General features: G+C 47.6%; 1 protein-coding gene across 1 annotated transcript in view; it reads right to left on the bottom strand.

Annotated features, from left to right (window-relative positions):
* Positions 1–7,320, bottom strand: part of SPPA (signal peptide peptidase) — a 126,202-nt gene extending 118,882 nt beyond the window's left edge. Inside the window, exon 1 of the mRNA XM_087389331.1 lies at positions 7,100–7,320. Within this exon, the coding sequence (XP_087245457.1) occupies positions 7,100–7,141 (42 nt within the window). The 5' untranslated portion in view covers positions 7,142–7,320. The remainder of the gene's footprint in view (positions 1–7,099) is intronic.
* Between the last annotated feature and the right edge of the window lie 7,113 nt (positions 7,321–14,433).

Below are 14,433 nucleotides of genomic sequence, written 5' to 3'. Positions count from 1 at the left end.
GTTAAGTTAAATGTGGTGTGGTCAATAAACTACCATGTGGCACACACCATCCTGCCACATCATCAAGACACGTGGCATAGCAATGTTACCATACACAGTCAACATATTCAAGCTAAGCACAATCCCTTACTAAGCACAGTCTTCTAAGAAGCATGTGAATATAAAGTGCCACATCATTAATTAGACTCCTCTTCTTTGTCAAAACTTCAACAAGCCATATCTTTCCCTGTGATCTAAAAATGAAGAATGATAGTCTTTTCGAGTCATGCACCCTTGTAACATCAAAACTATTGCATGCAATTACACAGTGCCAATATTGAAAGTCTTTTCAATTTAGTAAGACCTTTTGCAATTATAGTTAAAAAGTTTACCACGGAAGGATTTCACATATGGTAAACACACATGAGGTATCTATTACCACAAGCTATGGAAAATTGTTAAAGAAGACATACCCACTACGCAGAGTGAAACCTGGAAATTAAAAAAAATGAAGCAGTACTATCACTCATTGGCTTGCACTTAGGTCCGAATATAATGCATCACATACACTCATGGAAAAGATACATGAGATAAAATGAATACTGTGTTTGGAGTAAAAGCAAAGAACCAAGAAATTCATCTAAAGATTGAATTGTATGGATTGCACATGAACTTCCATGAATCCATGAGCGAGGAGTCAAAATGCTAAATACAAGCCTCTCAGGGCATAATCATCGGAAAGTGGACAAACAGCCACGGTGGAGGGGCGTAATGCCACTGAAGACTCTGAGTAGAGTGCTGGAAGAACAACTCCCGGTGGTCCCAGTCGCGAAGGAAGCGTCGTCTCTTTTCCTTCCCTGCCCGGGACTCTCCCTGAATCTGATCCCACTGACCCTTGAGCGTGTGAATGATCGTGCTCCAAATGTCTGCTAGGGTCTAGGTAGCAGAAGAAGTCTGAGCTCCTACAGTCTGCGCGCATCTGGAAGTCCAGATGTGCCAGCCTGCAATGCTCCCTATGATCTCCCAAACTGGGTGCCGAGGCATCGCTCCTGCATCTGTCTCTGTCAGATGCCAAGGGAAGCTGTCCATGTATGCCCAGGTGGCCTGCGTGATGAAAAAGACGGGATCCTGTCTAGAGAACTCATAAGCCAAGTGATGTCCCATCTCAGTGCTGCACCAGCAAACAGCTCCCCAAGTGATCGGTCCTAGCTCGGGTGTAGCCCTCGCTAAGATCCCCATGACTCCCTTCCAAACCGTCTGCGCATGCGAGCAACTCCAGAGGCAGTGCTTCAGGGACGACTCCTGAAAACACATCTGGCAATGCCCCTCCTGCCCCATCTGCCTCAGCCAGCTGCCAATTGGTAGCCCCTTGTGTGCCACCATCCAAAGGAAGTAGGAGATCTTCCTCGGCCGCCAGCTAGCCCAAAGAGTCTTCCAGAAAGTGCGAAGAAAGACCAAAGATATCCCCTGGGCATACCAACTATGTGCCTATGTGGGTAGCCCGCGCTGGAGAACCCCAAGAGCACGCCTACCCGTGCGCACACTGTAAGAAAAGAAGGGGGTAGGGTTCTCTGAAGTCCCCGATGGTGGCCAGCGCCACTCTCCTGGGTCCCACTCCACCTCTGTCAAGGAACGGCCCTCCCATATCCAGAGTCTCCAATCTTGGTCCTGCATAATCAGGGGGTCTATATGCCACGTCTTCCCTTGCAGCCCTACAATGCGAAGGCACTGCCAGGGAAGCTGGGGGTCGATCACGGCCTCTCTGCTCTGTAGGCGGCTATCATCAGTGACGGAGAAGAAGTGTACCGAGGAGTCCGAGAAAAGGCCTGCAACCACCAAAGGAATGCCTCGTGGAGTGAACTGTCCTAGCCACCTCTCATCTCCCGGGAAGAGCTGTCCGGTGAATATGGGAATCCTCCAACCTGCAGGAATGGCAGCATCAATCTCCGCTCGCCGAGCCTGGATCCCACGTGCCATACCTACTGCTGCTGCCAGCTCGCCTGGGCTCAGCTGGCTGTAGACGTCCCTCCAAACCCAGAGCGAGCGCGCGGGCCCACGCGCCCAGAGCGCCCAAGGGATATGGGATCTCTCTCCAAGCTGGCGACCTGTAACATCTGTCACCTGGCTACTCCAGATCAGGGGCTGTCTGTCTATCTCCTCTCGGCAGCTAGGGGGAACCTGGGAGAGGCAGTGTCGCAACTTCCTCCAGACCGAGACGAGGCTACGGAGGAAGGGGGAACGGGGCTGAGTCAAGGGGACAGAAGTGAAGATCCATTGGATAGAAGGCTGCCAAACACCCCCTCTCTGGGGGATACACGCGCTGAGACCATGCCGTAGCAAGAGCTTCCATGTCTGCCCTCCTGGGGTCATACCGCGGATGACTAACTTGCCAAGAAGTGCCTGACTCTGCAGTTCCGGATCTATGATGTCGAGGCCGCCCTCTGTCTAGGGGAGAATGACCGTCTGCCAGGCGACCCTGGCTCTGGTGGTGCCGGAACCGTCTGAACCAAACCATAGGAAGTTCCGCACCAGTCTCCTCAGCTGGGCTACACATGATCTCGAGAAACACCAGCAAGAGGCCACATACCAAGCAGTGGCAAGGAACTGGTTGACCACAAGGGCCCTGCCTGCCAAGGAAAGCCGAGCCGTGCTCCAGAAAGCAAGCTTCCGTCGTATGGAGGCTAGGACCGGCAAGAACTGCTGAGCCGGTGTGATGTCCAGGCCTACCTGGAATCCCAGGTAACGTGTCGTCTGTACTCTAGGGATCCAACGAAACCCAAGGAAAATACTCCACTGTGAGCTGGCTCCCGGATCCGTAAGAAAACCAACTGACTTATGCCAGTTGATTTTCGCCCTAGCCGCAAGGCAAAAAATCTCTAGGGACAGTCTCACTCGCTCCAGTGACTCGACATCATCCTACACATATAGGGCTGTGCCGTCTGCATACTCGGATTCCAGAAGCTCTGCATCATCTCGAATAGGGAGACGCATCCCGCAAAGACCAGTGGTACGGGCTCGAAGGAAGTGGGTCATGGCCTCCGCAAAAAGTAGGAAGAGGTAGGGCACTAACGGACAGCCCTGACGCACCGAGCGCTCGAGTGTGAATCTCTCCCCCATCCTGCCGCTGATGATAACCCAACTGGAGGCCGACCTGTAAAGGCTAGCAATACCTCTGATCCACTCGTCCGAGAAACCGAACCGAGAGAGTGTACCTTCCAAGAAGGACCAATCTACCCTGTCGTACACCTTCTCAAAGTTGAGAAGGAGTATGGCAAGGTGCTGGCCACTGTGCTGGGCCCATTCCGTCGCCTCTTAGAAAGTGAAGATGTCGTCCAAAATGCTGCGATCTTGGACAAAACCAGTCTGGGTGTCATGAATCAAGTCGTGTAGCAGAGGGCGGATGCGGCTACTGATCATCTTGGCGAGGATTTTGTAGGCGGTCGGGAGGAGGGTGATAGGGCGCCACTGTCTGATCTCCTGACGGTCCCCCCCTTTGGGGATGAGGCAAATCAGGCCTGTTGCAAGGCTCTCTGGCATCTGCCCGCTGGAGAAGATATGCTGGAAGGCTGCGAGCAAGGGCCGGTGGATCTGCTCCCAAAAGGTGGTAAAGAAAGCTCTGGAGAGGCCATCCGCACCTGGGCATTTCTGTCCATCAATAGCGCTCACCGCATCCTGCATCTGCGCCACGGTGAAAGGGGCGAGAAGGGCGTCACTCATGCTAGGCTGCACGAGCCGCGGTGTAGATCTCCACACCTCCTCCCTGCATAGGCGGCCACGAGGGTCTAGGGGCTCCTGCTGGAACAATGATCTGTAGAAATCTGTCGCCAAGTCCCGGACCTCGTCTGGAACTGTCCTGACACTACCATCCTGCGCCCTAAGAGAACGGAGCTGTTCCCCTGTTGACCTCTGTCCATGAGTCCTGAAGAACTCTCTGCACATCCTGTCGCCTTTCCTAGCCCAGAAGGACTTGGAAGCATGAAATGAGAACTCTGAGCGACGCTGGGTGATCTCCTCTAGCATGGCTCGGGCCCGAACCTCCTGCTATCTGAGCTCCTCAGAGCCTGGATAAGACTGCTGCATCCGCTGAATCGAAGCGAGATCACGTCTGAGATCCCTCTCCGGCGCCCAACACTGCTGCCTGACCTGAATCGCCTCCTGCTGACAGATGAGGCTAGACTCAGCAAGCGCCTGAGCTACCTGTGCTGCCATATCCCTAGTGGGGTCCCAATCCTGCTCCCACAGGTCCACTATCCTGCTGTGAACCGCTGCTCTGGAATAGATGGAGTCTGGGATCCGGCATGAGCGTGGAGGTGAGGAGTGAGAGGCTGAGTCTAGGACTAGGATGACTGGGGCATGGTCTGAGAGTGTCGTCCCTGGAACCACTCCTGACTCTCCTCCTCTGCCAAGCGCCCAATCGCTGACATAGAAACGGTCCAGCAGCTCCAGAAGTCTGCCTCCCTCCCTCCTGTATCCCCAAGAGAAGTCCAGACTCCCTGACCATCTGCGAAAGGAAGGCTCCCTCCAACTGTCCCGACCTCCCACTGCAAAGAGGAAGGAGTCCTAATCTGCCTGCTCTGCTTGAGCTATACCGAGGAACTCTGGGCCCCGTCCCTGCTGATCCTCTAGGGTCTCAAGGTTGTTGAAATCCCCTCCTACAATCCAAGAGTCCATCTCTGGCAACAAGTCTGTCAAGGACCTCCAAAAAACGGCTCTCTGTCTGAGATCGGTCGGGGCATAGATATTGAGGATGCCGATACGGGATCCCTCAATATGCAAGCCCACCCAAAGCGCACGTCCTGGGATCAGAGTGCCAAAACCACACACATGTTGAACTAGAGAAGCGTCGATGGAGGTACAGACACCCCCGCTCCTCCCCTGCTCGCCAATCGAAGGTTTCCAATAGATGTGGGAGCGTCCTATGAGGACCTTCCCACAAATACTGGTCTGAGAAGCCGAAAGCTTGTGTTCCTGTAGTAGGAGCACATCTACCCTTCCCACCAAGGCTGGCTGGAGCTCCTGTCTGAGCACCATCTTCCAGGGGCCACGGGTTCCTGATTAGTGGAACCCGTTGACGTTCCAAGAGATAATGCGTATACTCATGAGGAGGGAAGGTGGGCCACAAACAGCTGTCTGCTTGCGGTCGATGTCGAAGTGGTTGGAGGATGTCCTGTGTGGAGACGAAGGCGCTTCTGTGAGGGTTTCGAAGGAGAGGCCGGATCATCGGACCCATCCTCTAAAACCTTCAGCAGAGGGGAGAGGCCCTTCGTCCCGTGGTGGTAGGCTCTCTCTAACCAGCTCGACGCCTCTGCCAGGGAAATACTATAGAAGCCCGCTACCTCTGAGGTCCTCCACGGGCGGAGCCCTTCCGCGTAGGCCCACTCCAGAGGTGGCCGAATAATGACTGGGAGTCGGAAACGTTTGGCGCTGTGGCGCCATCGCAGACGAACATCACCCTCCTGCCACTGCTGCTGAAGAAGCTCCGCTGCTCTGCTACCGATCCAGTCCTGCACCTGCTCCTGGGACTGATCTCGTATCGTCTCCCAAACGTTTTCATTCGTCCATTGCTCATTCCCTTCACTAGAGATAGTGAAGGAATAGCTAGGACCATCGTGTGGGGCAAGGACGGACACCTTACCCTCCACCCCCTTGCGGAGGAAGAAGATGCTCATGTCTAGGCATATAGGGAAGGAGCCAATACCCGCTGCATCCAAATAATCCCAAGGACCTGCTCGATAAAACTCCAATGGAAGAGCTCTAGGAGCAGCCCTTGGGCGTGGGAACGAAGATGTGGAGTCTAAACCACAGAGAGGGGTGCTGGTCACCTACAGGGAAGGGCCTCTCTGCTCCGCCGGGCCAGGAGGGATAGGCGCGGGTGAGGTCTGTGCTGGCTTCGGGGCTGCAGGTGGCTCAGGCGGAGGAGGGGGTTCCCTCTGGATCATGCTCGAGAAAGAGAGTGGAGTGGAAACCACCGGTGCGGAGGGGATCCTGGAGGGGGTGGGGGTCGAAGAATCGAGGAGGAGGGGGGAGGGGGAGGAGGGCGGGGCGAAGGATGAGGGGGAGGCTGGCTGATCTTCTCCTTTCCCTTCTCCTTCTCCTTACCGGGCTGCTGATGAGTAGGGACCACCAGGGGGGGCTCTTGCTGTAGATGGACAGGTTTTTTGGGTCCTGCTTTGTTTCCCTTCCATTTTCTTTTGACCTCCGTCCAGCCTTCCCCTTCGGGAGGGGATGTCGCTGACTGGTGGGGAGGATCCTGAGTTGCCTGAACGGGGGTCTTCTGAGGTTCTGTACCAATCCTTTATCAGAGGCAGAATATAATACTTGTGTCCTTAATCTCAACTCAGCAGAGGCAATTGATGTAGTTTAAGGAAAAGAAATTGCCTAAGTTGCCCTATCATGGTCGCTGAGCTCGATTCTTGAATTCTAAAACGCTGTGAGGTTGAGGTTGAGGTTGAACTGCATGTACAACTCCCCGGTGCAATTGCCCATGTTATGGTGGCGTCTTACCCTTATGCCTTTCTATTCGTATATTCAATTTCCCGAGAAACTTAAATTTGTAAACAATGGCTAGCAAAAACTTTTACGAGCTTTTGGCTTCCGCATAAAAAGACACTGTGGAAAAACTTGTCATGGAGGAAATGCCGAGAACGCACAGAGCTTTATCCTCTCAAAAATTGCGTTCCTGTTTCACAAACGAAAGCTGCAATCATCTACGTCCCGTTGATACACCCGACTAGCAATCTTAAGATGAGCAAGTCCTGTTGCATTTAATTTATTATTTACTCTGCAGGTTACAGCATTGCCATCCAACAAATGTGGCATATTTTGGGTTTTTACAAGGTTTGCAGCAGTGTTAGTGCTCAGTGCGGCCTTTATCGCTTCCATCGCCTCTAGATTGAGCTGAAGATTTCGAAATTGGAGTTACCGAAGTCAGGCAACTGCAGTTCAGCTTCACATTTGGAAAGCATGACTTCAGTCATGCGAAGGCAAGGAAGCAACGGGAAATCCATTTCCACGGAGTGCGAGCCAGAAGAAGGAAGGCACGTTAATTCTTTGAAAGAAACGGAGCGAGACGAAAGCAAGATATGATGATGAAGAGCAAGGAAGCGGGAGAAGAGCATACGGTGATGGTGAGCGAGGAACGGAGAGCTAATCCTGCGCTCATGGCGAGGGCGAGGGCGAGGGCGAGGGCGAGGGCGAGGCGAAGGATGCAAGGCGATGGTGCAGGCAACGAGGGTGATGAGGCTATCGCAAGCAAAGCAACTCATTACATGAATGACTGCCACCTCTCCTCTACTCATATGACATGGCTTCGATAGGCCCTTGGACTACCATTCTTTTCCTTCACACCCTATATCCTCCCCTCTACACTCGAACACCTCCAACTCTAGAAATTTTAAAGGTTTTTAGCACTAAGTCACCGCTCTCCCTTCTATTTTGGTTCTTTCTCTCTCTCACACACACTTGCTTTTTTTAACAACTCTCTCTCTCTCTCTCTCTCTCTCTCTCTCTCTCTCTCTTTGCAAATCATTCAAACTTTCCTATATATGGGCTTCCATCACAGGTGTTGCAAATTAATCATTCATTCATCTTGCCAATTGTTTTCCTTTGACACAACCAATTGAAGGCAGTGCTCACGAGTATTTATACTCACTTGTTATTATTGAAATTTTGCAAGATTATTTTGTAGGTTTTCACGCCTTCTATTTTTCCATTTACAGGTTCGTTTCTAAAATTCGCCATTCACCTCTCTTTAAACCTTGGTTTTCAATGAACACTATAACCTATACACCATGAACCTACAACATTTTCATTTTTACTTGTAGAATATATTCTCTCAATTTTGTAATAACTACAAAATTTTAGGAAGTGTAGTTAGGGGCTTAGCACATGGGAAGAAATAGGATGGGAGTGGGAAAAGGTGGTCCCATGCATATTTCTATCCTATTCCCATCCCACCATGTGCTAACAAAAAAAGAACTACGGATGGGTTTAGGAGGAAGAGGACACGGCATCATTTCATGTGTTTAAGAGGTGGGGACCTTCTGGGGACAAGGACACATGTCATCCTTCCATGTTTTTGAATCCCTAAAAAAGGGGAACCCATTCTGGCTGCCAAGGTCTAGAGGCCATGGTCCAGGATGGGAGAAAAAGTGGCTACTCCCATTTTAAATCCATCCTAGACCACTTGGTGTAGGATGGGAGTAATGATGACAAAAATATTCCCATCCTATACCCATGCTAGCCCCATCCATGTGCTAAGGCCCTTATTATTTAGCTAAAAATTTTGCAAAAGCCTATAAATTTTTGAAACTTCAAGTTTTGTGATTTGTTGAGAAAAATGTTTTGTGTGAACAATGCCAAGATGTTGGCCCTTGTGTGCCTTGTCTCCACACAAAGATGATCTCGACTATAGGATCAAATTGCCTTGCGATCAGAAAACACAGCGGTATTATGACAAAGGTTTCCTGCTACCCGAATATGATGACAGCCCCATGTTAGTGCTATTAAATAGCGCACTTTTAAAAACTATATTTTGTTCATTACTAGCCTTTTTGCATTTCCACATAAGCATCATTTAATAAGAATGCTCATATATAAAATCTATGAAATAGGAGCCACGAAAGCCTAGAGTGCACCAAGGCCTTTAACTTAGACCTTCCCTAAATACAATTCGAAACATAATGACACTACACTAAAGATAGCAACCCTCAACAAGATCCTCATAAACTTGCACTTAAAAATTTTATTCAAAACATGAATATAAAAGTGCAAAGCACATGCTTTCCACTTACGAGAATGTCCTCCCCCAATACATTCCTATATATAACGTGTCTCTAGACTAGGATTTCTTGTTAGATGTCAAAGCAACCGTGTTTCTACATATATAGAGCCTCTTGTATCAAAGTTTTCTCTGATCAACCACTCCATGAAAAAGAAACCAAACGTGGCCTTCAAAATGCACAAGTGATGAAGCTTGAGAAGCAATGGGAGCCTAAAGAGATCTCAATAGTGACTTGTGTGTTTTACCTATTTTACCTATTAGTTGTAATTCCATCTCGTGCAAATATCATCACCTTTAAGTGATCCCCATAATTCCTTCCTCATCAGTGGAGGGTTTTCTTCGACCAAATTTCATTGTGCCTTGTATTATACATCTTCTTCCAAAGTGGTGTGATTGATCATATCCCCAACACACACCAATGTGGGTCTTTGTACAGGCTTTGTACACAAACCAATTTGCAAAATGTATCACGATAGGTTAGGCACCTTAGTTCTACAATGTTCTCACCTTGTGCTATATGGTATATAATATGGCTAGTTTGTTGGAATGGTGGGAGAATTTTGATCATGCGATTAGGGTCATTTCGTATTGTGTCTTTTTGTACACTACTTTCTGCTCTAAGTTGAAGGCATGATAAGGCCTAAATATTTAGCTATTTCTTTGCAAGTGTTTTGCAAGCCTATGCCTCCTTCAAGTGGTAAACTTGTCTCAACATGTCCTTTTCCTGAGCTGTCACCACCATTAATACTCAATTAGCCTTCTCTCCCAACCATAGCAATCTCTTGAGAGACACTTCCCGTTACCTTTCTCTTTGGCGAGCACTACACACACACCTAACATGCTCTCTCACCTCGTCTCAACATACTCTCAAATAAGTTGCACTGCAAGTGCCAAGGAAAATCTCATTTACCATCTCACCTTAGACATAAAATCTCTCAATTTTGCATTTGCAAGAGGTGAGAAACCATACTCTCCTAAATAATCTTGAAGCATACATGGAAAATGCAAAGCTAGTTGGAAGATCAAACACAAGACTGCAATGAACACATCTTCAAATGAAGGAGCAAGCAAGCATCCACAAGTACAAACAAACAAGCAAGCAAAATTGAACGAACAGCAATAAATGAATAATCTTGTATAAGAATACTAGAAGAGGAAATGTGAGGAGGAGAGAGGGATCCGATGTTGGGTGAGATTACCTTAGTGTTATTCCTCTTTGAGAGAGAATTATATACAAGGGGTTTTAAAGGTTAACCACAACCCTTCCACTTTTTCCCTCTAAGAGAAAAATGCCTAATGCAATTCTAATTCCTAGGATCTATCCTAAAGGCCTTGGCTCATCATGGGCATGTCTCAAAGTGAAAAAATGATAAGGCCACCTAAAGCTAGAGTTTAGCCCTACAAAACTTCCTCTTAGATAGCTCAAGGGAAATCTTGAAACATATCAATCCTTACCATAGCATTTCACATCATGGCATGAGGTTAAGAACTCTTGTGCTATCATTTCTTCAAACTACTTTGATGTGGCTTTTGAGAGACAAGTACATGTGTGTGAAAGGGCGAGTGGGATCATAGGCCTTGTAAGCCATTGGTGGTCCAATGAGTAGAGAATTAAAGTCCTCCCAAGTTCCCTAAAATTCCATAATGAATACCTTATAGGACATGGTATGAGACTTGGGTCCCTACAACCATCATAGTACAGCACAATAGTGCATCCCAAAGGAGGGCTCCCTCAAGAAGGGAACTCACTAAGGAGGTTGCAAGACCATTGCTTCCCTAGAAATACTGGTGATGGTGGAGGAAGGTTTTTCATAACCCATGTACCTTGAGTACATAGCATTTGCAAAAACGTTGAATCTCACAGATGGAAGGTGCATGTCCTTGCTAAGCCACCAATTTTTCAATTGCTAAGATTTGGTTCATGCAAACTTCAAAATCTTTAAAAGGGAATGGTAAGTAGTTACCTAGTGGCTCAAGAATGGTGTTTTGAGTGAGTTCAAAATAGACCAAGTCAAGAAAAAAGTGAAGTGATGAATCACGAGGGGTCCTTATCGAGTTGATGTATGAAGAAGATTGCCCTTCTTCCAATTCCTCCCCATCTAATTCTTGAGTCCCATAATGCACTCTAGGATTTTAGATTAGGGAATTGGCAAGAATCATGAGGCTTGGGGTTCCTATCTCAAGGATTGATCTATGAGGTTATCGAAAGAAGAGGCCTGTCAAGTTGTGATTATTCTATTGGGGCAAGGAGGTCTGCTTATCCTCTAGATGCAAGCTAGCTCCTAAAATCAAGAAGCAGCTTTCTTCCTTTTTATGAGAATGCCACATTAGGTTCAAAGGGTCCTTGAGTCCTCACAAGTAGAACAAAAGCTGACTAGACAAGTCTCTCCAGCTAGAGAAGTGACGGTGGTTGCCATAGATATATGTTGCAACATTTCATAGATGCACCAATCGGCTACCCAGCCTCTGAGTGTAGATCAATGGAGCTACTTCTCATCTACTGGCATTTGTTTGATGGGGGAGCACGTTGGCATGGCTGCCATGGCAAAGTTGGTATTAAACATGGGACTAAATGTACAAAAGCAAGGTGTAGATGATGCTTTGATCTCTTGGAGCCATTGTCTCAGGGTCTCTACTAAAAAAACGAAAAGGAAAGAGTAAATGACAGAGAGAACATGCAGAAACACAGCTACAAGCCATCAAAAGAATTGGCGTGTGCAGAGTGCACAAAGTAGCAAAGACTACTAAGCAAGCCACACATCAGAATCAATTTACTAAAATGCAAACACAAAGCTATTGCAACAGCATCAAAGATCATTGCCAAAGCACTAGGGTGGTTTGCTTGTTGCAACCAAAATAGGTGAAACCTGACAATTACTTGCGAAAGGACCACCTTGTCATAGCCTGTAGTTAAAGCTGGAACCAGAAGAAATGGGGGCCACAGCCAATGGCATACAGCAGAGGCAAGGTAGAACAGCAGGCACAAAGCAGATGATCATCAGAAAACAGAACACGAGAAAAGAAAAATAGAAAAATAACATGTCGAAAGAATCCCATTAACCAAGAAGCTGTATATGTAATTCAGACACACAAAACTTTCTCCACATGACTCTAGAGTACAGCTGGAAAGGCATCAGGGCATTGCTGCAAATTCACTCTTACATTCACAACTTTGTCGTAGTGTGAGAAAACCTGTTACCGATTACATTTAAATCTAGCAAAACAAGAATCCACAAGAACATCAAAAGCACACTAAAAGAGTCAAAATATTTATTAAAAACACGTTCAAGCTTCCACTAGAATGATGAATTAGCATTTCTGAAGATCAACTTAAATTTTCACCAAAAAAATTTCTGAATCAATGTAACAGTCTTGGTCATTCTACTCTTGAAGTCTGCACTCAATGTGTACACATGCATCTTCCCCCTTAGTCTTTGTCTTTGAGCAACAAATGCTGTCCTCCACACAGGAATCTACTAGCACCCAATGCCTGACATTCTGACAGTCACCTCACTATCTTAAAATACTGTCTTGCAACCACCAAAAACAATTCCTCTTTCACCAAATTGGAATCCTTCAGGGACTAGTCATCCTCGTGTTGATCAAATGATTAATCTTCAATCTTTTGCTATGCGTCCAGGCTTCTCATTGTAAAAGCATTTTCTTTGTTTCTTCTTGCTCTCACTCTCTGAAGAGTCCCCTGCCTCTTTTGAAGAGTCATGATTAGTATTGGGCTTTACCTTGTCCAAGTTTGCCCTTGACGCAAGCAAGGTCATGTTTTGCACGCAGTCATCCCATACTTCTTCCTGTCTTCTTCTTACGTGAGCATCGGGCACAGCTCCTCAAAACTGAGGGGCTTGGACTGCTTTGCAGTGGTTAGTGTTGGGACCAAACCCCTGGCGCTCTTGGGATGCATATTCAGCACTAACACACTAGTTGATTTCTGTCAACCTTCTATATACCTAGATGAATCTATCCTCTAAAAACACAACATAGTGCAGTTTCAATCTCACGATAGTCACTCATAAGATTGAAAACCATAAACTCCATCACGCATAGCAGGGACTACAACTGCTAGCTCATCTCTGATAACCTTGACTTTAACCAAATGCTCACTTACCAGATCTCCTTCCTCCATCTTCATTGTAAACAACTGTTGCCTCATACAAGTCTTTCAATATAGTCTAGGCTTGCTCTGAAGTATCAGCCAACTCAATGTGTGGACTCATTGGATCGGACATTGTGGTAATGATCAGAGATAAAGCCTCTGCGTCCTTCTCCAATTCTTCCTCAACATCTCACTTTATCCTTGGGTTTCAGGTGGAGCAGCATACTGCAATCCACGCGGTGTAGATTGTGAGTTCATTTTTCGTATTCAGTTTGGTCCGATGTATCTTTTCACATTTTAGTTGCAATATGTAGCTGTCTATTTCCAAATTTGCACATGGGATTTGCTTTAGTGCATACTTTAGAGAAGGATCCAGCTCAAGTAATGACCTTGTTGTTAGGGTAAAGGGCAGTGTGCCCGCCCACTTGTACAGTGCCTGTGTATACTCATGTATATATGATAGAGGAATAAGCTAGAGTAGCTTTTGCTCCACCACTTTTGGTGTCTCCTTATCCCTTTGTGTGTGCTCTCCTCTCCCACAACTGGTATTAGAGCCCACGGCGTTCGATCTACGAGGACCTCGGTGAGAGGAGCACGGGCACTGCTTCGAGAGATCTACCGGGAGCTTTGGAGAGCTCGATTCTCTCATTCAAGGGGAGATTTTGGGTAAACATCATCCAGATCTGTTTGCTCTACAACGTAGCTGCAAGAATCACTTTGGGTTATCTTCCAGCGCTCCAGTGCTCCAGCAACCTGCAGAACCCATCCACGGGCGTTGCTGGCTGGACGATAGAGCTTCGGAGCTCAGAGGCAACTTGGCTCGCGAGCACTATCTTTGTTGATGTGTTGCTACTGCGCAAGAGCTCGAAGATGCGGTCGTTGGTGGCTACGTAGTTTTTTGTTGTAGGCTGTTGCCTTTGCAAAGAGGAGGCCTTGCAAGGTCTGTGGCCTAGCTGTGCTCTGGAGTCATCGGTTGGCTAGAGAGGTGGCTATGGAGCTGTTTGTGGAGGCGTAGGCTGGCGTTGCAGACTGTTGTTGTGTGAAGGCTAGGGCATGCATTGTCATAGAGCTGTATGATGGCACAGAGACGGACGTGGAAACTGGCCGGTTGAACATGAGAAGCTTGCAAGTCATTCAAGCATGCTACAGGCGCCATTGGAGCTCTCCTTAAGCCGATTTTGCTTGCCATTACTTGCTTGCTTGCCCATTGCCAAGCCCATTCAGCATTGCTAAGAGGCCTTGCACAAGCAGGGAGCACTTCTATGCATTCTGGGAGGAGTACAAGAATGGCAACATAGCCATTTTTTGGCTCTCCTTTGTAACCAGTTTTGGCATTCTCCATGGCCATTGGCACTAGTTCATGTGCAGGCAAGCTTAGGAGCCTGTGTAGCTTCTAGTTGATGCAGTTGGATGCCTGGGGGATTGCCAGTGATTGCATTTGTACTCTTGGAGCTGAGGACATGCTGATCTTGAGGCGTTTGCAAGACATTTTACGTGTTTTTTACGAGATTTGCACAGTGGAGTTTTGGCATTTTTGTGCTTGTGCACTGAGCAATTGGTTGTA

Source organism: Dipteris shenzhenensis, chromosome 18, assembly GCF_047967505.1.
Source record: "Dipteris shenzhenensis isolate YYH24624 ecotype China chromosome 18, Dip_SZ_1.0, whole genome shotgun sequence".
In the NCBI taxonomy this organism is placed as follows: domain Eukaryota; kingdom Viridiplantae; phylum Streptophyta; class Polypodiopsida; order Gleicheniales; family Dipteridaceae; genus Dipteris; species Dipteris shenzhenensis.
The sequence above is the reverse complement of the archived record's forward strand: the minus strand, read 5'-3'. Positions and strand labels throughout refer to the sequence as shown.